Source organism: Ursus americanus, chromosome 25, assembly GCF_024610735.1.
Source record: "Ursus americanus isolate L20-20 chromosome 25, mUrsAme1.1.p, whole genome shotgun sequence".
Classification (NCBI taxonomy): Eukaryota; Metazoa; Chordata; class Mammalia; order Carnivora; family Ursidae; genus Ursus; species Ursus americanus.
In genome coordinates, this window is record NC_142151.1 from 8,459,143 (window position 1) to 8,486,759 (window position 27,617).

Below are 27,617 nucleotides of genomic sequence, written 5' to 3' on the forward strand. Positions count from 1 at the left end.
AAAAAAGAACACCCTACCCAACAATAATAGCATACACATTCTTCTCAAGTGTACATGGAACATTTTCCAGGATAGACCATATGTTAGGCTGTAAACTAAATCTCAATTGATTTTAAAAGGTGGATATCATACTAGGATGCCTTGGTGACTCAGTTGGTTAAGCAACTGACTCCTGGTTTCAGCTCAGGTTGCAATCTCAAGGTCATGAGATCCAGACCCCCATCAGGCTCCACCCTTAGTGTGGAGTCAGCTTGGGACTCTCTCTCTCTCTTCCTTTGCCCCTCCCCACCACTCTCTCTCTCTCCCTCAAAATAAATAAATAAATCTTAAGAAAAATGGTAGATATCATATAAATTATCTTCTCTGACTACAATGGGATGAAGTTAGAAATTAATAAAAAAATGAAAACTGGAAAATTCACAAAATTACAGAAATTAAATAAGATGCTATTAAACAACCAATAGATCAAAGAAGGAATCACAAGGGCAATTAGAAAATACTTAGAGGGGCTTCTGGGTGGCTCAGTCGGTTAAGTGTCAACTCTTGGTTTCAGCTAAAGTTATGATCTCAGGGTCCTGGGATGGAGCCATAGGACTCTGCACTCAGTGGGGAGTCTGCTTAGGCTTTCTCTCCCTCTCCCTCTGCCCCTCCTCCCACTTGCTCTCTCTCTCTCTCTAAAATAAATATAAATCTTTTTTATAAAAGAAAATACTTAGAGACAAATGCAAATAAAACCACAACATACCAAAACTTTTTTGTTGTTGTTTTTGCTTTAACTATTTATTTAGGGGAGGGAACATCACACTTCTAGAGAGAAACATTTTTAGAATCTAGAGGTTTTCTGTTTTTTGGGTTTGGGTTGTTGTTGTTTTTTTTACACTTATCATGCCATGAATTCATACAGAATAGGTTCCAGCTGCTCAAGGTCCTTTCCCTTGGTTCTCACAAAGTGTGCTTCTCTGGGTGGAGCAGGCTGATACTTCAGTTAAACCCAAGTACCTTTCTCTTTGACTTCGTTCTTTTTCTGATCATTTTCCTTCACATGCTTCAGGAAGTTATCTTGGCTCTTAGAGTGCTTAATATGCTCAACTTGTACATTAATTCTCATGGCAAGAATCATACCCTTAATGTGTTTGTTTACAGCAATACCAATAGCATGCTGGGCAACACTGTAGATTCTTCTGTTTTGCCATAGTAACATTTGTGGGGCAGTATTTTTTGAACAGTGCTCATTCCCTTGATGTCTATAATATCACCTTTCTTGCAGATTCACATGTATGTGGCCAAAGGAACAACTCCATGTTTTCTAAAAGGCCTAGAGAACACACACCCACATGCCTCTCTTTCCCTTTGTATTGGTGGTTCTGGCAAACTACTGGAAGATGGTGGCTCCAGCCAAAAGGCTCATACCAAAACTCTAGGGATGCAATGAATGTGGTACTAAAGGGTAAATTCATAGCTGTAAATATTCACGTTAAGAAGAAAATAAGAGGAACCGCTGGGTGGCTCAATTGGTTAGGCATCTGTCTTTCCCCTGGGTCATGATTCCAGGGTCCTGCGATTGAGCCCCGCGTCAGGCTCCCTTCTCTGTGGGGAGCCTGCTTCTCCCTCTCCCTCTGCCTGCCACGTCCCCTGCTTGTGCTTGTTCTCTCCCTCTCTCTCTCAGATAAATAAAATCTTTTAAAAAATAAGAAAAATCTCAAATCAACAACCTAACTTTACAACTTAAGTAACTAGAAAAAGAAGAACAAACTAAACCGAAAGCTAGCAGAAGGGAGGAAATAGCAAAGATTAAAGCAGAGATAAACTAAATAGAAAACAGAAAAATAATAGAGAAAATCAACGACACCAAAACTTGATTCTTCAAAAGACCAAAAAAAAAAAAAAAATGGACAAACCTTTAGTTAGATGGACTAAGAGAAAAAGAGAGAAAACTCAAATTACTAAAATCAGAAATGAATGTGGAGTATTACTACCTATTTGACAGAAATAAAAAGGATTATAAGAGAGCACTATGAACAATTGTAACCAACAAGTTGGATTATCCAAATGAAAGGAAAAAATTCTTAGAAACACAAGACCTACCCAGACTAAATCATGGAGGGGCGCCTGGGTGGCTCAGTCATTAAGCGTCTGCCTTTGGCTCAGGGCATGATTCCGGCATTCTGGGATCGAGCCCCACATCAGGCTCCTCTACTGGGAGCCTGCTTCTTCCTCCCCTACTCCCCCTGCTTGTGTTCCCTCTCTTGCTGGCTGTCTCTCTCTCTGTCAAATAAATAAATAAAATCTTAAAAAAAGAAAAGACTAAATCATGGAGAACTAGAAAATCTGAATAGACCTATAACTGGTAAGAAGATTGAATCTATAATTAAAATCTACCTCCCCCCAAAAAAATCTCCCAACAAAGAAAAACCCTGGATCCAATGGCTTTACTGACAAACTTTACCAAACATTTAAAAAATAATTAATACCAATCCTTCTCAAATTTTGTTTTAAAAATTTAAAAGGAGGAAACACTCCTTAGCTCATTCTATGAGGCCAACATTACCCTGACAAAGACATGATAAGAAAAAATAACTAAGGAAAAATATCCCTTATGATCATTGATGCAAAAAAATCCTCAACAAATAAAATTCAGCAGCAAATTAAAAGGATTATATACCATCACCAGGTGGGATTTATTCTTGGAAAGCAAAGATTATTCAACATATGAAAATCAAACAATGTAATATGCCACATCAACAGAATAAAGGAAAAAAATACATGATCATCTCAATTGATGCAAAAGAAGCATTTGACAAAATCAACACCCTTTCATGATAAAAACACCGAAAAAACTAGGAGCAGAAGGTAACTACCTCAACATAATAAAATCCATATATGAAAATCCCACACAAATACAATACTCAATGGTGAAAGACTGAAAGCTTTTTTTCCAAGACAAGGAATTACCTAAAAAATGCCCATTTTGCCACTTCTATTCAACATGGTACTGGAAATTTTAGCTAGAACACTTAGAATAGAGAAAGAAATAAAAGGCATCAAAATTGGGGAAAAAAGGAAGTAAAATTATCTCTGTCTGCAGATGACATGATCTTATATGTAGACAGCCCTAAAAATTACACACAAACAAAACTGTTAGAACTAATGAATTCATTAAAGTAGCAGGATACAAATTCAACACACGAAAATCACTTGCATTTCTATACACAAACAATGAACAATCTGAAAAACAAAGTTACAAAACCAATTTTATATACAGTGGCTTCCAAAAAAAAAAAAACAAAACAAAACAAAAAAAACTTAGGAATTAACTTAACCAAGGAGGCAAAAGAATTGTAGGATGAAAACTATAAAACACTGCTGAAAAAAATCAAAGACATAAATAAATGAAAACACATTCCTGTTCATGGATTGGAAGACATAATATTGTTAAAATGTCAATACTACCCAAAGTGATCTATAGATTCAATGCAATCCCTATCAAAATCCCAATGATATTTTTTTGCAGAAGTAGAAAAAAATCCATACTAAAATATATATGGAATCTCAAGAGACCCCAAATGGCAAAAACAATCTTGAAAAAGAACAAACTGGAAAAAAAATAGAAGAAGAAGAAGAAGAAGAAGAAGAAGAAGAAGAAGAAGAAGAAGAAGAAGAAGAAGAAGAAGAAGAAGAAGAAGAAGAAGAAGAAGAAGAAGAAGAAGAAGAAGAAGAAGAAGAAGAAGAAGAAGAAAGAAAGAAAGAAAGAAAGAAAGAAAAGAGAAGAAAAAAGAAAAGAACAGGACAGAACAGGGATGCCTGGGTGCCTCAGTTGGTTAAGTGCCTGCCTTTGGCTCAGGTCATGATCCCAGGGTCCTGAGATCGAGCCCCACATCAGGCTCCTTGCTCAGGGGGGACTGTGCTTCTCCCTCTGACTGCCACTCCCCCTGTTTGTGTTCTTGCTCTCTGTCAAATAAATACATGAATTCTTTAAAAGAAAAAAAAGGAAAAAGAACAAATTGGAGAACTCACACTTGCTGATTTCAAAACTTCCTACAAAGCTAGAGTAAATAATACATTGTTGTATCAGCATGAAGACAAACATACAGACCAATGGAACAGAATAGACAGCCCAGAAATAAACCTTTGTGCATATATATATTTATATTTATATGTCAAATGATTTTGACAAGGGTGCCAAGACTATTCAATGGGGAAAGAAGAGTCTTTTCTACAAACTGGATGTCCACATGCAAAAGAATAGTTACCCATTAACTCAAAATGGATCGCAGACCTAAGTGTAAGACCTAAAACAATAAAACTCTTAGAAGAAAACACAGGGAGAAAGTTCACAACATTGGCTTGGCAATGATCTCTTAGATACGACATCAAAGGAACAGGTAATAAAAGAAAAAAATAAACACATTGAACTTCTTACAGTCACAAAAAGACAAATTTTGTATGATTCCACCTCGTGAGGTACTTAGAATGCTCAAAAGCATAAAGACAAAAAGGAGAATGGTGGTTGCCAGGGGTTGGAAGTAGAGGGGAATGGAGAGGTTTTGTTTAAGGGGTACAGAGTTTCAGTTTTACCAGATGAGAAAGGATGGATAATGGATGGTAATAGTTTCACAACAATGTGAATGTCTTTGATACCACTGAACTGCATACTTAATGGTCCGGATGGTAAATTCTGTTATGTGTACTTTACCACAATAAAAGACATGCTCCCCAAAAGTGAAGATCATTGTCTTTGTTTTACATTATTATAAATAATCAAACAAAATCTATAGGCTGAAATTAAAGAAAAGCAATAAGTAAGATTTTCAAACTTATTAGATTCAGAATAGAACAACAAAATTTGTAATTTTAACTTAAAAACCATTAAAAATTAGATTTTGAAGTTGATTGCTTTTTTAAAAGATTTTATTTATTCATTTGACAGAGAGAGAGAGCACAAGCCAGGGGAGTGGCAGGAGGAGGGAGAGGGAGAAGCAGTCTCCCCGCTGAGCAGGGAGTCCAACGCGGGGTTCAGTCCTAGGACACTGGGATCGTGACCTGAGCTGAAGGCAGATGATTAACCAACAGAGGCACCTGAAGTTGATTACTTCAATAAACTAATATTTGTTTAAAATTCTAGTAAATATGCATAGCCTTTTTTTTCTGTGCCCTCAAATATAAAAACATAAATCTTGCAATAACCTACTTCTTGCAACTGTCCCTAGCTATCTTGTCCCATTTCTCTGGCATGAAATGTGATGGGGTCTCCTCAGCCCCCGAACCTTCCACACTGCCCATCTTAAAGCTCCCATTGCTACCTCTGAGCTCTAGTAAAGGAGAGATTTGTCCCATATACCTTCCATATACCTCTCCTGAAGGAGTTCTCTACCCTTTCCCTTCCATTATGAGCTCTGTGACACTTCAGGGATCCTGAGCTCTCACACTGCCCCAACCCCAAGAAGGAAAGGAGCTTGATGATCAACTCATACTCCAAGGAACATTTACTAACAACTTCTGTGTCAAGCCCTGTGCAGGGTGTGCCACCATATTACCACACTTAACTGCTCACATCCAGCCTGCGAGGCGAGCATCAGCATCCTCATGTTACAGTGGAAACAGACTCATAGCTTAAGCAACTGGCCCACCTAGCAAGTGATCAAGCAGAGATGGCCTTGGACATAGCCTAGGCAGCATAGATCTACCTTGACTGGCCCTCCACTTCTCAGGTTTTCACCATCTGGTTGATTCCTATACTCCCTCCCCAGAAGACTCCTCTGACCGCCTCCCCGCCGCAAGCCTCCAGGACCCTGCCTGTGCCTGTCACCCTCAACATTCCTCTATGGGCAGGATGCTCACCAAAGGAGGGAAGATTCTGGCCCAATCTGCAGGTAAAAGAGAAGGTTACACAATCCTTGCTCTTCAAGAATAACTGCAGTGGGGCCCCTAAAAACCACGAAGGAGAGGAGGGTCAGGAGAAGCACCTGTGAGAGAGATGGAAGCCCCTGCCACTAACCCACTCCCTTCCTCTCCCAGTCGAGGAAGCCTTCAGAAGCAAAGGGGGTGTGGGAAAGTTGAGTCAGATATATTTCCCTTTGCGTCACAGAATCTAAATCTCCATCTGTGACTTAGATAAGTTCCAAATAAGACCAAGCAATGGCCCACTGGGTGTGAAAGCAACACACCTACACCACAAGGCATCCCTTTCCAACTCTGTGGAGAAAACAACTTCTTCTTTCAAAAGTCAACATGTTACATGAACCATGAACAATTCAAAAATGAAACTAAGAAAATGATTTCATTTACAATAGCATGAAAAAGAATAAAATATTTAGGAATAAATTTAAGAAAGAAAGGTTAAGACTTGTACACTGAAAACTACAAAATGTTGAAAGATATTAAAAGAGACCTAAATAAATGGAAAGATATCCTGTGTTCATGGATTGGAAGACTTGCTATTATTAAGATGACAGTACTCCTCCAAATTAATGTACAGGTCCAACCCAATCCCAATAAAAATTCCAACTGCCTCATTTTTCAGAAATAGGCAAGCTAATCCTAAAATTCCTATGAAAAAGCAATAGACACAGAATAGCCAAAATCATCTTGAAGAAGAAGAAAAAGTTGGAGGACTCACACTTAGTACAAAGCTATAATAGTCAAAACGATGTGGTACTGACATAAAGATAGACATATAGGTCAATGGAATAAATTCAAGAGTCCAGAAATCAACCCATATATCTGTAGTCAATTGATTTTAACAAAGATGCCAAGGCCATTCAATGTGAAAAGAATAGTCTTTTCAACAAATGGTGCTGGCACAATGTATATCCACCAGCAAAAGAATGAAGTTGGACCCCTACCACAAATCGTATCCAAAAATTAACTCAAAATAGATTAAAAAAAAAATGTAAGAGCTAAAACCATAAAAATGTTAGAAAGAAACAGATAAAAATCTGTGTGACATTGGATTAGACAACAAATTTCATATGACACCAAAACCAAAAGAAAAAAAGGTGACAAAAGAAATTGGACTTTGTCAAAATTAAAAACTTTTATGTATCAAGGATACTATCAAGGAAGTGAAAAAACTATTTAAAAAATCTTTAAAAAAAAAAAAAAAGGGACACCTGGGTGGCTCAGTCAGTTAAGTGCCTGCCTTCGGCTCAGATCGTGATCCCAGGGTCCTAGGATCAAGTCCTACATCTGGCTTCTTGCTCAGCGGGGGAGCCTTCTTCTCCCTCTGCCTGCCACTCCCCTCAGCTTGTGCTCTCTCCTTCTCTCTCTCTCTCTGACAAATGAATAAATAAAATCTTTAAAAAAGAAAGAAAGAGAAAAAACAACCCATAGAATGGAGAAAATATTTGCAAATCATATATCCAATAAGGGTCTAGTATCCAAAATATATGAAGAACTCTTACAACTTGGGGCGACGGGGTGGCTCAATCGGCTGAGCGATTGAGTGACCTGCTCTTGGTTTCTGCTCAGGTGAAGATCTGAGGGTTGTTGTATCGAGCCCCAGCCCAGCCTCAGTCTTCCCGCTCAGCGGGGAGTCTGCTGGAGATTATATCTCCCTCTGCCCCTCCCCCAACACGCACGCAGGCCCTCTCTCTCAAATAAAAAAATAAATCTTAAAAAAAAAAGAACTCTTACAACTCAGCAAAAAAGACAAATAATCCAATTTAAACATGGACAAAGGAATAGATATTTCTCAAAGAAGATATACAAATGGCCAGTGGACACACGAAAAGACGTTCAACACCATTAGTCTTAGGGAACTGCATATCAGCCATAATGAGATATCCGTCATTCTAACTAGGATGGCTATAATTTTTTAATGGAAATTAACATGTGTTGGTAAGGATGTAGAGAAACTAGGATCTTCATGTACCATTGATAGGAATGTAAAATATTAGTTCAGTTGCTATGGAAAACAGTTTGTCAGTTCCTTAAGAAGTTAAATATAGAGTTACCATATGACCCAGAAATTCCACTCATAGGTGTATACCCAACATATGTTCACACAAAACTTGACATGAATGTTGATAGCAGCATTATTCATAACAGTCAAAAAGTGGAAACAACCCAAATGTCCATCAACTGATAAATGGATAAACAAAATGTGGTGTATCCACCAATGGATTATTCATCCATAAAAAGAAACAAAGTACTGATGATATATGCTACAACATGGAAAAACCTTGAAGATATTATGCTACAGTGAAAGAAGCCAGATACAAATGGCTACATATTATATGACTCCATTTATGTGAAATGTTGAGAATAGGCGGGGGGGGGGGGGCAGATAGGGGAGGGGGGATATGGGGGAGGGCAGACAGGGGAGGGGGCAGAAGGGGGAGGGCAGACGGGGAGGGAATAAGTGGGACTGACTGCCAATGGGTGTGAGGTTTCTTTTAGGACAGACGGGAATGTTCTCATATTAGATAGTGGTGATATTTGTGAAAATGCTAAAAACCACTGAATTGTATATTATAAAATGGTTAAAAATATTGAATTTTATTTCAACTTTAAAGGAGTAAACATGCACCAAGGAGCCCTTACGTCTGGGCTCTGGGTCACTGTAGTCTTTAGGGAGACCTCTGGTGCTGATGCAACGGAGTCTAAGGGTCAGCCATGTCCCAACTTCCATCTCACGGATGAGCTAAGGGATACCACCTCCTCGCAGGTCTGCAGTCTCCTAAGCAGGAATGACCTCCCTTGCCACAAGAAGGCTTTTCTCAGCCCCTAGGGCAGGTGGCAAACATCTGAAGGGATCCATGGGATTGGCAGAGGCCCTGCATGTTGGGTCACAGAGCAGAGGATTTTGTAGAGAAGAGCCAAGAGTGGGCTTTAGAACACTGGTTGTGACACAAGGATAAAGACGTCACAGAAGAGGAGATCCAAGCCACCAATGATTGTGGAAGACACTCGGCCTCACTGGCAATCAAAAGAACATATGCTGAAACAACAATGAGACAGCACTTTCCCCCAAATAGATCATCAAAAATGGTTTGCTAATATGAAATTTGGCAGGCCGGGAGGAGATATGTGTCCTCGTTCCATTGCTGGTGGGCGTGTGAGTTGGTAGAGCCGCTTTGGAGGGCAACTTGCCAGTATCTTTTAAAGTGAACAGTATGCATACCCAATGACTCAGCAGCCCCAATGCCCAGGATTTATTCTAAAGACACACTCCCACATCCACAGGGAGGTACAAGAGGTTTATGCAACACCATTTGTAATAATGAAATGTTGGGGAAAAAACAAGTATACATGAACAGGAGAATGGCTAAAAAGCCTCTGTACATCCATTGTCTATTTAACAAAATGAGTAGTTCTGTAAGTATAACATAAAATGATCTCCAAGGTATGTTATTAGATTTAAAAAGCAAAAAGCAAATTCTAGAAGGATATTATATCATTTATGAAAAAACGAAACAAAACCCAAAACACAAGTGTGCTGAAGCCCTTGGAGATTTCTGAGGGTCAGGCTGAGATGCTGGGCCAAATAAGAATCCTTTCTTTATCTGGATAAAGAGGGACCTTAAAAAGCAATGCAAGAAGAACATGGAATTGCCAGGCTTGGGGCTGTTTAACTTCCAAGAGATAATCTTTTTAAAGATTTTATTTATTTATTTATTTATTTGTTTATTTATTTATTTATTTGAGAGAGAGAAAGAGCATGAGCAGGGGGAAAAGGGGAAAATAACTATAGATCTAGCGAGGATTTAAACATTTACACCCACAAATCTGAAACAGATTAAATAGATAATCTCCCGGAAAAATATAACCTACCAAACTGACTCTAGGAGAAACTGAAAACCTAAATTAAATCAGCAGTGAAAAACCTACACTCAAAATACACACACACACACACACACACACACACACACACGCACACACACATTCTACCAAGCCTTCAAGGAACAGATTATCCGTATTTATATCAACTGTATATAAGAAAAATTATTATGGCTCAAGAAGAGAAGTGGCCAAAGAAAAAAAATAGGGCGGTGTCAAGAAACCTAAACCAAAGGAAGAAACAATTCTTGGGGCGCCTGGGTAGCACAGTCGTTAAGCATCTGCCTTCGGCTCAGGGCGTGATCTCGGCATTCCGGGATCAAGTCCCACATCAGGCTCCTCCGCTGGGAGCCTGCTTCTTCCTCTCCCACTCCCTTGCTGTGTTCCCTCTCTCTCTGGCTGTCTGTCACATAAATAAATAAAATCTTAAAAAAAAAATTCTCAAGAAAGTGGAGGGAGAGTTGTCAGATCCCACACAGCTCAGCAGAACTTCCTGGCTGAAGCCCTCCTTACCCAAGAGGACAGGCACCTGTATTGCACCCTGTCCCTGCCCTCCATAGTGCTGCAGTAATGACTATTACTAATTACTTTACATTTGTCTTTGAGATGATTTGATCAATTTCCGATGCACTGGTGTGTCAATTCCATGAGGGAAGAAACCACATTTTTTTTTTCATCTTTGTGACCCATTACTTAGCTGGTACCTGGCACAGAATGGAGGTGCAACAAATTCTTGTCGAATGAGGAGTGGAATTTAGGAGGTCAATGTGGCCTTGGGCCCCCTGAAATTTCAAACTTACAATTGTGGATAGAACCCGTACGGAATAAGGCTGAGAATAGACTATCTAATATTCAGTGAGTACCTTAAGCGCTAGGTGATACTAGGAGCTGAAGTTGAGATCCTGAAAAGCGGTCAGAGTTTGGAAGAAATGCCCACAAATGCTCAGTCCCCTGGGAGACCCAGACAGGAGTCCCACGAATGCAAATTACAGAACTGGGAAGTGAGCTCACCCGGCTGTCCAGCCCACTTGGTCTCTCAAAGACTCCCTGGGAAGGAGGACCTAAAGCAGGGAGTTGTAGGGGTAGGGGAGGTGTCACAAAAGAAAGTAGGAGTGGGAGGGGCTCAGTTGGTTTAGTGTCTTCCTTCGGCTCAGGTCACGATCCCGGGGTCCTTGGATCGAGCGCCACATCAGGTCCCCACTCAGTGGGGAGTCTGCTTCTCCATCTCCCTCTGCCTGTCACTCCCCTTGCTTGTGCTCTTTCTCTCTCTGTCAAAGGAATAAATAAAATCTGAAAGAAAGAAAAGAAAGAAAGAAAGAAAGAAAGAAAGAAAGAAAGAAAGAAAGAAAGAAAGAAAGAAAGAAAGAAAGGAAGGAAGAAGAAAGAAAGGAAGGAAGGAAGGAAGGAAGGAAGGAAGGAAGGAAGGAAGGAAGGAAGGAAGAAAGGAAGGAGGAGTGGAGGATGAAGAAATGGAGTGGAAGGACAAAGAAGACTAGAAAAACTAAGGGCTTGGGGTTCGGTTGATAAGGATCAGGAACGTGATTTCTGACATCTATATAATGTAACAGAACTTCCTTTTAAGGAAAGATCTTGGAGAGAGTTTTGTTCTGCTGAGTATTTTGACTGGTTATAGATTTATCAAGGGCCAAGACTGATTTGGGGATTGGGGGCTGAAGATAGATGAGGTATGCTGCCTGATGGAACACTTCTGAAAGGTAGTCTGTGCAGGGTGGGTGAATGGTGTCAGCAAGATGGTCAGTGCCTTTACTGCCTGGTAAGATAGCCAGACCACTGATAAATTTCTGGGATGGGAAGGACCACTGAGAACAAGAATATCCAAAACGCAATTTTAAGTTGTATCCCTATGATATATAAACCTTCAGCAAAAGTGTTGTCACACCTATCAGCCTTCTGTTTACAGTTGGTTTGGAGGAAAATTCCAGAAAGCCCTGTGTGCCAAATTTGGAACCTGTGACAGGGCAGAGGTAAGGGAACAGCCAGGAGCACAGAGGCAGGAACAGGACTTTAGTAGAGTGGGAACGAGAGGTGACCACAACAGCTGACCCACTGGAACTGGTGCCAACTGACAGCTCTGCCTCCTCCCCACTCTGTCCAGGACCTGCCCCGCTTGGAAGACGAGGAGTGTCTTACTTAGATATGAAGGAGCAGGGTGGCCCCAGCTGACACACAGGCTGAGGTCATTGCTCCAGGGTTTAGTAAGGCCCTGAAAAGTAATGAAAATCATCAAAACAGTGCTTCTGTGGGCCTGTCTCTGGAGATGCAAGTGAAGGGGGTTGCTGTTGAGAAGAGAAGATGTATCTCTGTGCCAGCAGGTGTGGAGAGAAGCCGCACCCCAAGAGAGAATGTGGTACTAGAAGATGCCCAGGGAGAGGGCAGCCGGTTGCACTTGCAGGGCCTGTAGACAAGAGGAAGGAACTACCCAGGGAGCCAGTCCAGGACGAGCCAAGACTCACCAGAAATCGATGCAAACAGCACGGAAGATAGGAAATGAGGTCATTCCATTTGCCCAGAGGGAAGTGAGGTCCGGAAAGCTGGCTTTCCTCCTGGCCAGGATACTCCAGGAGAGCCCACAGACCCCACTCCTGCCCTTTCCCCCATGGAGAGGGGATGATGGGCCCTAGTACAGAGCACCAAAGCCTCCCTCGCATGGGTGAGCAGCTCAGGGCTAGTCGAAGTTGTCGGTCCTCTCGGGGTCCTCCAGTTCCCCCTTCTGCAAGTTCTACCTAAAGGTCCCAACTCCTCACTGTTCCTGTGTCATGTCATCGTCCCCACACACCCAAGCCTCCCCATGCCAGCCCAGGGTTTAAAATTCACAAGGAAGGGGTGCCTGGGTGGCTCAGTCGGTTAAGCATCCGATTCTAAGGTTTAGGCTCAGGTCATGATCTCATGAGTGGTGAGATGAGGGGCTCCACGCTCAGTGGGAGTCTGCTTGAGGATTCTCTCCCTTCATCTCTCCCCCCACACTCTCTCTCTCTCTCAAATAAATAAATAAATCTTTAAAAAAAAGATTCACAGTGAAAATAGTGATCATAATCTGGGAATGGGGCAGGACAGTTCATGACAGCATAATCCTCAGATCCCAAGGTTATCACTCTGAGGTGGGAATTCAGGCACCCTGCCGGATAGTGGAAAGGATGTTGTGTAGAAATAACTCTTCAGATCACACTCATATGTGGCTTCCCACGTGTGAGGACCCTCTTAAAGAGAAGAAGGGGCTGGGGAAAGGCAGGAGGACGGAAAATATGAAGAGAAAGGAAACCAGAGTGAGATAGAGAACAGAGCTAACAGGTGAGGTCACAGGAGTGTGACATTTTATGAGCAGTGTGGAAACAACAGCAAAGCCCCTGAATGAAAAGTGGACTGGAGAAATAAGCCATGTGTTCCCAGGACTCAAAGACAGAAAAGTCCAGCAAGTTCCAATGTTCCCAGATCAGCCTTCCCAGGAGAACAGTGGAAACAGGGAAGAGATGACCCAGGGAATCTAATCCCAAGTGCCACGGCTGGGAAGGGAGGATGAAGATGACTGTGAGGTGACAAGGAAAGGCTGGAGGGACAGGAGTGATACCCATCCCACAGGCTGGCAGGAAGATGAAATGAGATCACATGTGATCTCCTAGCAGAGTCCAACAGAGGAAACACAGGTTTAAGTCCCTTGTTTGCAATTCTGAACAATTTTGTAGCAAAGTCTTTTGGCCATAAAACTAGACCTCTGTTGATGCAAAGGCTAATTATGGTCCTTATTCACCCCGCTTAGCTTAAATATTCAATTCTTTTTAAAAAAAAGATTTTATTTACTTATTTTTGAGAGAGCGAGAGTGAGTAAGCGACCAAGCAAGAGAGAGCATGAGCTGTGGGGAAGGGAAGCCAGAGGGAGAGGGAGAAGCAGACTTCCTACTGAGCAGGGAGCCCGACACAGAGCTCAATCCCTGGACCCGGAGATCATGACCTGAGCTGCAAGCAGATGCTTAACCGACTGAGTCACCCAGGCGCCCCAGTATTCAATTCTTTCACTGCAGAAATGTGCTTGATTGAGGGCCACCCCAGCCCCGTGGGGGCATCTTTTGGTGCTAGTTACTCCCCAAAATCTGACAAATTCTCAATTCTAAAACTTATCTGACCCCAAGAGTTTCAGCTAAAAGTTGGTGGACCTGTACTCAGTTCAGGTTCGCCCTCCTTCTCTAAACTGTTGTTAGCTTGTAAGCTGTGAACAGGGGGCAGCGTGGGCATCTTTGTGTCAGAGCGCGTGAATAGGAGAGGTGGTAACTGTGCATCCAACGTTCTGTAAAAGAGGCCAGCGCAGGTGGGTTGCGTTCTTAGCGAGCACAAGAGCGAGACGGCAACCGGGAGAGGCCGGCGTGCTGGGGGGATGGATGTCTTTGAAGAGCAGCAGGTCTTCTGACAGCGCTTGCCCTTTAATACTCTCCCTGGCACCCAGCACCCAGCACCCAGCACACGGAAAAGGGGGAGGGGGTGGAAGTCACTGCTCTGTGAGAAAAAACAGCCACAATAGAGCTTCAGCTGCCATCAAAGGTCGGCTTTGCCACCTGAAGCCAGCGACGACGGAAGAGGGCCTGCAGCTGCCCAGGAGCTGCAGAGGGTAGGGCACCAGCACCCCGCGGGAGGGGCCAGCTCCACGGAGGCCAGCAGTCAGCCACGGGAGCGCAGAAGAGCTCCCCAGGCAAGAGCCATGGCCCGGCCACCCTTCTGCTGGCTGTGGATTCTGGGGACCCTGGTGGGGCTCTCAGCGACCCCAGCCCCCAAACGCTGTCCAGAGAAGCACTACTGGGTCCAGGGAGAGCTGTGCTGCCAGACGTGTAAGCCAGGTAAGAGAGGAGGCCTCGTTGGGGGCATGGGGGAAAGGACCGCGGAGAGCGGGTCTAAGCTCCAGCAAGGAGAGGAACCCTGTACCACCTTGAAGAGGGCAGAGGAGCGGACTTCCTTGGGCCTTGACCCTGGACCTCTGCTCACAGGAACTTTCCTCGTGAAGGACTGTGACAGGCATGGCGAGGCTGCTCAGTGTGACCCGTGTATCCCAGGGGCCTCTTTCTCACCAGAGCACCACTCCCGGCGCCACTGTGAGAGCTGTCGGCATTGTAACTCTGGTGAGATGGGCAAGCCTCTGGGGGAGCAAGGTGGCAGAGCTGGGTGTGGAGAAGCGAGGAGGAGGGGGTCAGAATTTATCACTTCGAGACTACTGCAAGTGGAGTCAATGCTGGAAAATGGGGTGCCCTGAGCAGACACATACTGATGTGGGGAGAACTCTGGGGTTACAGGGAAGGGGTAAGCAGAATTCGGGGGACTGCTGAGAACAGGTGTACAACTTAGATCACAAGAAAAAGGAGTAAGTGAAAAAAGGGGGGGAGTGGCCCTAGGTCCCCAGATTTCAGATGAGCGACCCCCCATTGATGAACTGGCTGTGCTGAAGGGCGCATTTGTTTGGAACTTGGAGAACATCTTTTTTAGGATATAACAATACCAAACATCCTTCTTCTTCTTCTTCTTTTTTTGCACAAAGGCCAATTGAGGAAAATGAATGTGCATGTGACCCATGTTTTTCTCATTTATTTTATAATTTTATCTTTTTTAAATGAAGTGTAATGTCTGCAGCTGTAATATGAATTCTTTTATTCTTCCTCCAGCTTAGCTAGAATGTCAGAAACCATGTGCCAGCCTGGATAGAGAAACAAACTTTCAAGTGGCCCCTTTGAACAAACATTCCCCCCCAGGACCCTTTTGAGGACCTAACTGAACTACTACAGTGCTTACCTACAAAATGTGCTTGGTCTCAGCAGACCTTTTATACTGTCCTTAAAAATGAACAAAATAAAAGGTTTTGCCATTGCAAATCAGTAAAAAAAAAAAATCTTAATACACAAGTATTCCTCAATCCACTTAACTTAAAAATCTGTTAATGGATGCTTTTCTCTTTCTGGCAGCAACCCCAGCAGGGTTGGAATATTTGAGTCAGAACACTCACTGCAGGCCCCACCAGAAGGCCCTTTCCCTGAGCCAGCCGCACTCCCTTCGCTGGGCTCCCGACCAGGCAATCCAGGATCCTTCTCTGTAAGACTCAGCCCAGAGGCCTGTGAAGCACCCACACAGCAACTGGCTGCAGGGCTCCAGGGGACAGTGGCCAGGGGTGAGGTGATCAGGGTCAGGCTGAATGACTGCGGCCCCTTCTGGACCTCAGTATTCCCCTGGGTAAGATGGAGAAGTGCCTGCCATCAGCCTGGAATTTGGGGCACAGGTTATATGTGGTGAAGAGAACTCCCAGGTCTCTGGATCCTCGTCACTGAAAACAATGGCACTCCTTCCATGGGTAACCAAGCCCAGCCCTCTCTTCAGCCCTTCTTCCCTTCCGGCAGATGCCCTCCTGACCACCACCTCTGGAGTCTGAGGTGATCTTCCTCACCTTTGCCTATCTCTTCTCTTCTTCCTGGTCACTGTTACCTCCCCCATGACTGTTCTCCTCCTTCAAACCTTTTGCCCTGGCTGGCTCACAATTCCTGGCAAGCTACAAGGAAACCAAATTCTAGTAGCGGCTACTAGTCAGAATTCCAAAAGAAGCAACCATAGGGGCATAAGGATGGGAAGAAGGAATCTGTGTCCCTCTCCCTTTCCTGACAAAAGGCATCTGCTAAAGGAATTGCTAGAGCACTGGTCCTTGTCTTTGGCATCCTCTGGCCTTACTTTCTGCTCTTCTCCCTGGTCCCCATGAGTGCACTGTCCCAGGGCCCCACCAGGCTGGGCTCAAGCCTGGCCCACATGCGGGTGCTGGGGCCTTCCCCAGAATCACCCTCCCCTTCTTAACCCTAACCACCTGTGAGCCCAATCCAGCCCAGTGCCCCTCACATCCTCCTCCCCTAGTATAACTTATCGGCACTCAGCACCTGACCTCTACACTTGAATAAAATTTATATTTTAAGGGCGCCTGGGTAGCGCAGTCGTTAAAGCGTCTGCCTTCGGCTCAGGGCGTGATCCTGGCGTTCCGGGATCGAGTCCCACATCAGGCTCCTCCGCTGGGAGCCTGCTTCTTCCTCTCCCACTCCCCCTGCTGTGTTCCCTCTCTCACTGGCTGTCTCTCTGTCACATAAATAAATAAAATCTTTAAAAAAAATTATATTTTAAAGGCAAAGTATGTTAGTCATCAAGTAACTCTCTAGTAAATTTAAAAACTTGTCAGGGAGCATAGCAGCACTATCCCTGATTGCTTAAAAACTGGAAACCCCCCAAATGCCCATTAACAGAATAGACACATGAATCATGGTATATTCACACAGTGAAATGCTAGACAGCCTGAGAATGAACAGTCTGAGTTACAATACGGATGAATTTCACAAAGGATTGAGTAAGAGTGTCAGACACAAGTGTGAGTACACATGCACGGCTACACAAATATAGCACAAAAATAAGCAAAATGAACGCGCAGTGTTAGGAAGTCAGGCTAGTGGCTATCTGTGGGTGGCAGGAGGCAGTGACTAGAAAGGAACGCCGCTGCTCTTGTTCATGGGTCCAATTTGTAGCAATTCTCAAGCTTTGCCCTTATGACCTGTGTACCTCTCTGTCCACCTATTCTACTTCAGTGAGAAGTTATCGAAGTGCCAGTGAATAGAAGAGAAAATCCTGCAAGCTGTTTCTATTTTTTACAGTTGGCATTTCTGAACCATGAATAAAGGAAAAAACCCAAGTGTTTCCTTCAATGACACTAGTAATAAAGGCAGAGGCACTGGGTGACAGGGAGGAAGTGGCAGGCCTTTGCCAGTTAGGGCAGGAGTCCCTGCAGGTGGGCCTGGGTTGGGAGCTCAGGACAGGATTTAGCAGTGCGTCTAGTAGGTCTCTCCGAGGCCTGAGCTTCTTGTGTTCCTCCCGCCCTCCTCTGTCCCCAGGTCTTCTCATCCGAAACTGCACCCTCACCACAAATGCAGAGTGTGCCTGCCCCAAGGGCTGGCAGTGCAGGGACAAGGAGTGTACAGAGTGTGACCCTCCTTCAAACGCCTTGCTGACCCTGTCTCGACCATCTCAGGCCCTGGGCCTACACCCACAACCCACCCACTTCCCTTATACCAAACGTAAGTTCAAGGCAACACTTTGTCCAGTCACAGGGATAAGGGTTATGCCCCAACCACCACCCTCCCCACATAAGCTGCCTGGCCAGACGGTCAGCCTTCCCATCTCCCCATGCCTCTTATGTCTTGGGCCTTCCTTCAGCCCAGGCTTGTGCCCTAGAAGGTTCCCTGCTGCTGCTCACCCTGACTCTTTTTCCAGATGTGCAGGAGGCCAGGACAGTCCGGCAGGTGCAGACTCTGGCGGACTTCAGGTGGCTGCCTGTCCCAGCTCTCTCGACCCACTGGCCACGTGAGTTTTTGCCCCACTCTCTACCGCCAGAGAGACTGCATACAGGAGAGGGAAGCCAGCCAAAAAGCTAGGAGTAGGGGTAAGAAGGGGAAGAAGCAGTCTCGGGATTAGGAAAGAACTTAGTCCAGTGGTAGCAGTGGGGGAGGAGAGGGGAGAGAGATGGGAGGAGGGGTGACAGGCAGCCTGGGCTGAGGGGAGTCAAGGCCTAGGCCCTCTCCAAAAACCCTTGCGTGGCCCCTGCCCGTCACAGCCCAAAGCTCCCTGTGCAGCTCAGACTGCATCCGCATCTTGGTGATCCTGTCTGGAATGTTCCTTGCTTTCACCGTGATCGGAGCCCTGTTCTTCCATCAACAAAGAAAATACAGACTAAGTAAGAAACAAAATACAGGTCTACAGTCCTGTCCCTGCACCCTACCCTACCACCCTAGCCCCCAGGCCCATGCTTGGAACCTCACAGAAGCCTTCTCTCACTCCATCCTTACCAACCCTGGTTCCCACCTTCTCTTCCTTTCCTCTTAGCTGGCAACCCCCTGACAGCCCTCCCCCAGGCTAACCCTCCTTGGCTCACCCCTTCACCACCCCCACTCCCACTGCCCGCCAAGGTTCATCTGATTCTCCTCCCGCAGACAAAGAAGAAAGTCCAGTGGTGCCTGCCCAGCCTCGTCCTTACAGCTGCCCCAGGGAGGAAGAGGGCGGCGCCATCCCCATTCAGGAAGATTACCGAAAACCCGAACCTGCTTCCTACTCCTGAGCTTGCGCACCCCGAAGGGCGGTGGGCGGGTCATCACTACAACAGAATCGCTGCCTCCATCCCACCCCAGCGGCCGTCCACGGAGAAGGAGACCTGGCACACACACCCCACTCGCCGACCCCTCACCCTCACCCCCACCCCCACCCCCGGGTTTCAGTACCATCCTGTCATCAGGACCCTTTCCTGTGTGCAGACTTGAGAAAGTGCCTTTTGGAGACTGGCAGTGACAAGGACGCATGGGGATGAGGCGGAGGGTGGGACGCAGGGGCCCCGAGTGTGTCCTGGCCCAGCCACCTTCACCCCTGCGCTGCACTGGAGGGCTGGGGCCCGAGCTGGAGAACACACTTTCCCCTACGAACCACCACATGCTGCATCACTGACCTAGAAATTCAGCAAAATAAAGTGACAGCCAGCCACACCCGGAAGGTCTCCCCGCGCTCTCTCTCTGAAATTCCGATCTCACAGGGCCGGCCACACCCAGCCTCTTCTCCCAGATCAGGGATCTGAGGGAGGCGCTTTCTCCGGTGCGGACTGGTGCTGGGGCTCTGCCCAAGTCGGGGAGCGGGGATCGTGGGTGGGTGTGGCACCCACAGAAAATGAAGAACGGTCCCCAGTAGCCCTTCAGTCTCGCCCTTCCCCCTCCCCCGTATTTCAGCTCCACTTTCTTGGGTGGGGAGCAAAAGGGCGCACGCAGTCAAGTCAGGTCTTGAGATAACCAGAGCATTTGGCGGGGACGGGGTGGGGGGCGGGTGGCGGAGAAAAAGGAGAACAACGAACAGGACTCGGACAGGAGCAACCGGTGGCTTCACTCACGGGCAAAGGCAGCCAGCCGAGGTGACGCTCTCGGAAGAGAAAGCGAAAGCGAAGTAGGCCGAGGACTGAAGAGAAAGCAGCAGGCCGGCAAGGGTGGTTTGGAGAAGCCCCTCTTCTCCAGCCCGGCCGTACCAGCGGGAGGCCGCGCAGAAGTGCGGTGGGCGACGCGGGGGGCGGGAGCGCAGCCCCCATGGGCACAGAGGAAGGATGGCGCCTGCTGCTCTATCTGGCTCTGTCCGGGGTGGCGGCAGACCCAGGTGAGGGGGGATCGCTGGCTGGGGGGCGGGGGCGGTTACGGTGCCCAGGGCACACCAGCTAGCCACCCAGTGCGAGACTCCTGAAGGGGAAAGAGTTGGGGGGGGGGCGAGGATTGCCTCCGAAGGCCAACAGGAAAGAGGCTGGCAAAGCAAGACACCGATGGTGTTGGAGAGCGGGTAGAAGACTGTGGGAAAGGCCAGATGAAGAGAAGAGGGGCCTCCTGGGTGCATGTGGTGGGGGCCTACCAGAGAGGGCACTGCCTGGGAACAGACTCCGAGGAGGAAGGGTTCCCGGCTGGAAAATCCCCGCTGGAGGCAGGAGGGGAGCCCCGGAGGCGGGGGAGGGGAAGGCCACCTGTGATGGCAGAAAGCCGAGCAGACCCAGCGGGCTGGCTGGGAAACTGAGAAGATGGTCGCCAGGCCCCTAGCCACACAAGTGTCCTGTCTCCTCTGCTGGTGGCAATTTTGCTCATTTATTTGCTTTTGCTGAGAATTCCTTTGACTGAAGAGAGAGTTTTTCGTGACAGTTGTAGTAAGAATTAAAACAAACCTTTCTGAGCAAGGCAAATCCAGGATTTTAAATAATTCATACCAAGTATATACCTGGAGTAGCAAGTGCTTCCCAGAAGGCTGGTCTGGGGGTGACAAGAGAGGGACACAGGAGACAGCTAGGACCCTGGAAGACTTTTACCCCTCCTTGATGACTCCACAGTTGGGTCGGGTGACCCCGAGCACAGAAGCAAGTCTCTGGGCAAGAGGGTGCTCACTCAGTCTTTCACCTGCAGGGGAAAGGCAGTGGCGGGCAGTGGATGTGGTCCTAGACTGCTTTCTGGTGGAAGAAGGCAGGCAGCGTGGCGGTTTGGCCAGCAGTAGGGACATGGTGAAGGCCTTGCTCGTGCTGAGGCAGGTACCGGTGCTGGATGATGGCTCCCTGGAAGGCTTCACCGATTTCCAAGGGGGCACACTGGCCAAAGACAACCCACCTGTTACCTTCGAGGCCTCAGGTAAGAGCCCTCCACCCTATGTCCCAATCTTTCTGGGCTCCCTCTGCTGAGACAGCCCAGTTCCCGAGTACACCCACTGCGCCAGCTTCCCATGGCCCAGGTGTCCTCAAACCAACTAGACCTCTGTGCTGCCCTCCTCCCCCAGTGAACTTGGTACAGATCCCCCAGGCTGAGGCCTTGCTCCATGCTGACTGCAACGGGAAGGAGGTGACCTGTGAGATCTCCCACTATTTCCTCCAGGCCACTGAGAAGGCAGCTTGGTTCATCACCAATGTGCAGGTGTCCGGAGGGGGACCTAGTGTCTCCATGGTGATGAAGACTCCCAGGGATGCTGAGAATGGGGCTGTCTTGCACCCCACACTGAACCTGCCCTTGAGCCCCCATGGGACGGTGCAGACTGCAGGTGAGAAAATTAAAAGTGGCAGAAAGAAAGCTTTGGGTTTTTTTCAAGCGGTCAGCTATGGGGGTCTAGAAGGAGAAGGAAGGGAACAAGCCCACCTCCATCCACATCAGTTATCTCAAGGTGTCCCCTAGCCTCAGTCCTTTCTCCTAAAGACCCAAATAATTGCATTGGGGTAATTTTCACCTCCCTCATCTGAGGAAATGACATGTGATGCTCTATTCACATATGCTGTCCCTAGCAGTCTTATTAAGCCAGGCACTAGCTGTATCCCAGTGAAAGCCAGCCTGCCCGGTCTGGTGCTTCAAGATCATTAGAGCAGGGGTGCCTGGGTGGCACAGCAGTTAAGCGCCTGCCTTCGGCTCAGGGCGTGATCCCGGCATTATGGGATCGAGCCCCACATCAAGCTCCTCTGCTGTGAGCCTGCTTCTTCCTCTCCCACTCCCCCTGCTTGTGCTCCCTCTCTCGCTGGCTGTCTCTATCTCTGTCAAATACATAAATAAAATCTTTACAAAAAAAAAAAAGATCGTTAGAGCAATGACAGGGATACACATTCGTTCATTATCTCTTATTAGTAAAACCTGGTCCTTGCCCTCTCCCACCCAGCACATCCCAGCAGGTACAGAAGATTGAGAACATGACTACAGGTTTCTCCAGAGTTCATCAAATCCAGTATTTTGCTTCCAAAAAGAGACAACCAAATCGAGAGATTAGGGGGTTACCCTCCTATGATTAGAAAGCCCCAGAACACTTGAAGCTTTCTGCAGTGCAACCTAAATTTATCCTACCACATCAGGAAAGAGGGGTCCTCATGTCTGTCCAGTGTCAACCATAGTCCTGGCATGGCTAGGTATCCCCCCCCCTTTATCTTGGGATATTTCAAACCTACAAAAAAGGTGAAAGGATAATGGAATGAATACCTGTATGCCATTCACCTAGATTAACCAGTTATTAATATTTTGCCACAACCTCTCTCTTGAGATGGAAGAATAGATAACTCCCCAAACTAACTGAAAGTAAGTTGCAGATATCAACACTTCACCCCAAAAATTTCCATGCAGAGCATGTATTCGTTTAGAACACAAAATTTATAACCAAAGACAAGGATATTCTTCAAAATCACAAAACCATCACCCCAGCAGCAAGGTGGGGAGCAGTCTACAGTGGTGCAGGCAATAAGGGGGTACAGTGTGTAAAGAATTCAACAACATATTCTCACCCTTACACCATCATCGTATTGGCAATTTTGAACACTATCGGTGATAAAATACTCCTCCCTGACAGGGCAGTCTGTTCCCATTGCCCCCACCACTGCTTGGTATGCCACTGAGCATCAGACTTAAGAAATTTTAAAATTGATACAGTAGTACCATCAATATAGAGTCCAAATTCAAACTTCTCCAGTTGCCCCAATAATGTTCTTTGTAGCTTTCTGGTTTGTTTTTGGGTTGTTTGTTTGTTTGTTTGTTTGTTTTAAGGCCAGGATTCAAACAAGGATCATGCATTGCATTTACTTGTCCTGTGCCTTTAGCTTCCTTTTTTTTTTTTTTTTTTTTTAAAGATTTTACTTATTCATCTGACAGACAGAGAGAGAGAGCACAAGCAGGGGGAGCAGAGAGGGAGTCAGTATTCATCAGGGAGCCCAACACGGGGCTCAATCCCAGGACCCCAAGATCATGACCTGAACCAAAGGCAGACGTTCAACCAACCGAGGCACCCAGGCACCCCATGCCTTTAGCTTCCTTAAGTCCAGAACATTCTTTTCCTAGCACTGACATTTGGAGAATCCAGGCCCGCTGTCTCGTAGAGTATCCCACCATTTGGATTTGTCTGATTGTTTTCCTCATTAGACTTAGACTCAACACATTTGGCACAAATACTACCACTGTGTGTTTTTAAAACTCTCACTCCTATGTAGTCTTCACAACGGCCTTGCCTTAAGCAGATGACCTTGGCAACCCTTAGTGACTTGCCCAAGGTCACAGAGCTAGTAAGTGGAAGAAGGGGTTCCAAAGCTTTTTCTGCTATTCCCGTGGTCTGACCTGAGGGTCAACAGTAACCCATAATATTGCATATATACTTTTCTAGTGAGAAGTCCGTAGCTTTTGTCAGGTTGTCCAGAGCTAAGTGACTCCAAAATAGTTAGGATTACCATGTGTGCCAGGCTGCCTTTCCAGAGCACCATTTCTTTGTGGTTCCATCTAGTGGGAAATAAGCTCAACTGGCCTCAATGTCCAGAGAAGGAGGCAGGGGCATGGGTATGCCCACAACATACCCACAGCTAGAGATCAGGTGGACTGAAGGAGGAAGTAGCCCGCAATCACCCTTCTTCTCACTACAGTGGAGCTCCAGGTGACAACAGAGACTCCATCCCTGAACTTCCTGCTGGGGTCCTCAGCCTCTCTGCACTGTGGCTTCTCCATGGCACCGGGCTGGGAGCTGACTGGTGTGGAGTGGCGGCTGCGCCATAAGGGCAATGGCGAGCTGGTATACAGCTGGACCAGGGGGCAGCGGCAGGCCAAGCGGGAGGGCGCCACCCTGGAGGCTGAGCAGCTACTCGTGGCCGGGGACGCCTCCCTCACCCTGCCGAGCCTCACTCTGAAGGACGAGGGCACCTACATTTGCCTGATCACCACTTCTCTGTACCAGGCTCAACAAATCATCCAGTTCCATGTCCAAGGTGAGGCCATACTCGGTTCTCCAGGGACAGCGGAAGGGATATGCCTATGGGAGTGTTTTTCAGGACAGAATCCAACACAAGGGCAATTTCTCAAGAGGCGGACGGCATCGCCATGACCTAGCTGCCATCTCCATCCTAGAGGCACACTATTCCCTGCCAGACTCCAGGATAATTCCACCAAGCAGTTTCCCTGCCCCAGATCCTGCTGCCCTGTCTCCCAAGTACCCCAGTCCTCTGGACCACGTCCCGAGAAGCAGCGGCAGCAAACCAAGCAGGGGAGTGGGAGCCACCTGACTGGCACGAGTATGTCATCACTGATGTCCTTGAAAATCACCAGCTTATTGTGATGATAAGAAACCAGCCTTTACTGGGTTTAACTACTGGTTTTCAACTACCTATGGAAGACGTGCCCCCCTCTGGCCTGCATCCAAGGTGGAGCCCTTACACCCGCCTTGGCACTCCACTGAGGGGTTCATTAACTTCAGCTTCCACAACCTACTCTCACTCCCAGCAGAAGGAGAAAGAAGGCTTTGGGTAATGCTGCTGTCAGGTTGGAGCCCTCTGGAATCTCATTCCTCATTCTTTCTTCCAGCTTCCCCCAAAGTACGACTGATCTTGGAGAACAAAACTCTGCCAGCCACCCTCATCTGCAACGTTGCTGGCTATTATCCTCTGGACATGACCGTGATGTGGACCCGAGAGGAGCCAGGCGGAGCCCCGGTCCCAGTCTCTGGCGCCTCCTTCTCCAGCCTCCGGCAGAGCCCAGCAGGCACTTACAGCATCTCCTCCTTCCTGACAGCAGAACCTGGCCCTGCAGGCGCCACTTACACCTGCCAGGTCACCCACAGCTCCCTGGAGCAGCCCCTTAGGGCCAGCGCCCAGATCGCCCCACCAGGTACTATGAGTGCCCTCCTTTCCCCACCTCCATGCTTGGGCTCATGGCTCTCCTGTCCCCAGCTCATCCCTGGCCTTGTTCTGCTTCCCACAGCACTTTGTTCAGCCTCTGCCTCTTGGTTCCCAAGGTGGCAGCCTCCATAGCTGCCCCCACAACCTGAGACTCTGCTACACCCCAGGTCCCAGGGCACCCGGCCATATACTGAGAGCTCGACGGTGGAGATCAAGGGTGAATTGTTCCTTCCCTCAAGGAGCTTAGTCAGCTTGGAGGCACAGACTAGGCAGTCAGGGAGGAAGGCCTGGAGGAGACATGCCAGCCGAGCGAGCTAGCTCAGGTGGGAGGGGAACAGCCAAGACGGGAAGAACGGAAAGCATGGCACACATGAAGGCCAGATTATAAAACAGTCTCAGGAGAATTTGGGGAACTGCACAGCTAGAGCAAGGGTGTGTGGGAAGAGGGAGAAGTGGCTCTGAAGCTGGAAAGTACTTACATTTATTGAGCATTTACATGAACCAAGCACTGGACTAAGAACTTAGCTGTAGGATCAGGTGTATTATCACGGGCTCCCATTTTACATGAGCAAACTAGCACTTACAGATGTCAGCTAATTTGCCCAAGGTCACCTACCTAGTAAATGGTAAAAGAAAATATGAAAACTGGGTAGCCTGACTGCCTTAGAGCCTTAAACCCTCTACTGCTATTAGTGGGCAGATCACAATGGGCCTCCGAGCTGGAATTTCATCCTAAAGTCAGAGAATGTCATCAAAAGATTTTAAGCAAGAAATGCAAACATCCAAAAGCATTGGGCATTATTTGGTGGCTCCCCAGACTGCAAGCTTCCCCAGAACTGGGGTTTTGTCTCAACTCACATCATTCCTCAGCTAGTCGCAAAATTTCAGTTCACCCGTCAACAACGAATCTAACCTAAATCTCTCTAAATGTCCCAAGGTGGGAAGGGGTAGGAAATTCTATGTGGAGGAACACACAGACATCCGACGACCTTCAACAAGTACGAATACTACCATGTGCCCAGTTCCTGGGTGAAAGCAGAATGCTTGCCAGGAGCTCCTTAACTGGGGATGGGGACACACACACGCACACACACACGCTTTCTCTCCCTTTCTCCCCCTGCTTTGTCCCTCTTGCTGGGGCAGGTGCGGGCTCAGAAATTATTCCAACCTACTGTTTCCTTCCCATGCTGCTCTCAACCTACAGAGGAGAAAACAGCCTTTGGAGTCCTTTTTGCCAGCAGCCTCTTCCTTCTTGCACTGTTGTTCCTGGGGCTTCAGAGATGACAAGGTAAGTGCCTGCTTGCCCTCAGCCCTGTCCCTGTCCCTCCTCACTTGTGGATCAGCCGGCTCTAGCCACCTCCCCACCCAAACCAAGGATGAAGCCCAAGTGTCCTGAGTTCCAGCCAGTCCCCATACCACAGCCCCCTGCTATTGGGGTTACCACAACTGAAACCAAACTCCTTCCCTCTTGTTTTCTCCTAGCTACCTCACCAAGATCTACCAAGACTCTGAGGCCCTCTGGGTAACCGCTCTCCTGCCTCAGAGCAAAAGGAAAGAGTGGTCACATTCTCCCAGAAGGACTCCAGCCAAGTCTCAGAGCTCAAAAAGGCCCCAAGAAAGGCATGAAGAAGGCACAGATCATGGGGACACTGGCTCTGTGCAGGTCTCTGACTTCTTTCACTGTGTCCCTGGGCTGAACACTAAGGGAGAAAACATGAAGAGGTGAGAGGGTGGTAGGAAAGCAAAATGTCCGGGTGGTGGTTAAAAACGAGCCTGTGATAGGAAAAGAAAATGGGAAGATATTAAGAAAGGAGCAGGAGGGCAAGTCATGATCTCAAGGTTCGTGAGATGGAGCCCCATGTTGGGCTCCACACTCAGTGGGGAGTCTGCTTGAAGATTATCTCTCTCTGCCCCCCCCCCGCCACTCATGCTCCTGTTCTCTCTAAAATAAATAAATCTTTTTTTAAAAAAAAGAGCAAGTTGGGGGCAGTGGGACAAAGGGGTGGGGGTTGGGCCATAACACACAAACATTTTAACTCTGTCCAAATAAAAGCCCCTTGTGTCCTCAGAAACAAAGCTTTCCCACTTTCCTGTCTTTCCCCACACTGGACCCAACTGAGCCCTGTCCCCAAACCTAGCTGTGCCAACTTACAGAGTGTTCAGGGTATGAAATGAAGGCCCTCAGAGGCAGCCCTGGCGTGCCATGTCCTTTGCTCTGTGTAACCCTGAACTACAATTAAAGTTGTGCCTTTTGGACAACTACTGGGTATTTCAGGATACCCCCAGGTGCCTCACTCCCTCAACTGCAGGGGAGAGATTTCTCCTTTCATCCATTTCTAAAATGTTTCTGGTCAGTACAGTGGAACTCAGCAGAAGAAAAGTGGACATGAGGCTGCTGAGAAACAGGGTGTATTTGCAGAGGCCTCATCCGGGCACCCCTCCCCCCTCGGACAGGCTGGGCAGCCTGAGGACCTAGGAAGGAGGTAGAGGGGAGGTGTCTGAGAAAACCTGCAGTGGTTTCTGATGTGATATTTGAGATGCCCCCTCGACTTCCTGCCATCACTTCCTCTCACTAGCACCTGGAAGAGTTGGGGCCGCACCAGGTACAAATGCAGAGTGGAGACCGCTTCCTCTGCCAACACACGGATCTTTG

At 47.1% G+C, this 27,617-nt stretch overlaps 2 protein-coding genes and 1 pseudogene across 3 annotated transcripts; 2 read left to right on the forward strand and 1 right to left on the reverse strand.

Annotated features, from left to right (window-relative positions):
• Window positions 1–414: 414 nt before the first annotated feature.
• On the reverse strand, window positions 415–5,585 carry LOC123781593 (large ribosomal subunit protein eL21 pseudogene; annotated as a pseudogene).
• An 8,639-nt stretch (window positions 5,586–14,224) lies between these two features.
• On the forward strand, window positions 14,225–19,321 carry CD27 (CD27 molecule). Of its 2 annotated transcripts, XM_045781254.2 has the most exons (6): window positions 14,269–14,621; window positions 14,769–14,900; window positions 17,685–17,867; window positions 18,064–18,153; window positions 18,404–18,523; window positions 18,780–19,321. In XM_045781254.2, the coding sequence occupies exons 1-6, from the start codon at window positions 14,486–14,488 to the stop codon at window positions 18,902–18,904; spliced, it is 786 nt and encodes a 261-aa protein (XP_045637210.1). In that variant the 5' UTR covers window positions 14,269–14,485; the 3' UTR covers window positions 18,905–19,321. The 2 variants fall into 2 exon arrangements, with proteins under 2 accessions (XP_045637211.1, XP_045637210.1); XM_045781255.2 differs by lacking the exon at window positions 14,769–14,900 and having other exon boundaries at window positions 14,225–14,621.
• A 422-nt stretch (window positions 19,322–19,743) lies between these two features.
• On the forward strand, window positions 19,744–27,155 carry TAPBPL (TAP binding protein like). The gene is made up of 7 exons (XM_045781252.2): window positions 19,744–19,974; window positions 20,760–20,978; window positions 21,124–21,381; window positions 23,720–24,058; window positions 24,651–24,953; window positions 26,169–26,252; window positions 26,447–27,155. Exons 1-6 carry the CDS (start codon window positions 19,908–19,910, stop codon window positions 26,246–26,248), a joined length of 1,266 nt encoding a protein of 421 aa, XP_045637208.1. The 5' UTR covers window positions 19,744–19,907; the 3' UTR covers window positions 26,249–26,252; window positions 26,447–27,155.
• The last annotated feature ends 462 nt before the right edge of the window (window positions 27,156–27,617 follow it).

Bases quoted from the DNA above. Each gene is read 5' to 3' on its own strand.
- TAPBPL (XM_045781252.2), top strand. From the start codon at position 19,908: ATGGGCACAGAGGAAGGATGGCGCCTGCTGCTCTATCTGGCTCTGTCC. The intron at 19,975-20,759 runs GTGAGGGGGGAT...TTTCACCTGCAG, and splicing joins CGGGGTGGCGGCAGACCCAG to GGGAAAGGCAGTGGCGGGCA. The intron at 21,382-23,719 runs GTGAGAAAATTA...TTCTCACTACAG, and splicing joins TGGGACGGTGCAGACTGCAG to TGGAGCTCCAGGTGACAACA.
- CD27 (XM_045781254.2), top strand. From the start codon at position 14,486: ATGGCCCGGCCACCCTTCTGCTGGCTGTGGATTCTGGGGACCCTGGTG. The intron at 14,901-17,684 runs GTGAGATGGGCA...CTCTGTCCCCAG, and splicing joins CTGTCGGCATTGTAACTCTG to GTCTTCTCATCCGAAACTGC. The intron at 18,154-18,403 runs GTGAGTTTTTGC...TGCCCGTCACAG, and splicing joins TCTCTCGACCCACTGGCCAC to CCCAAAGCTCCCTGTGCAGC.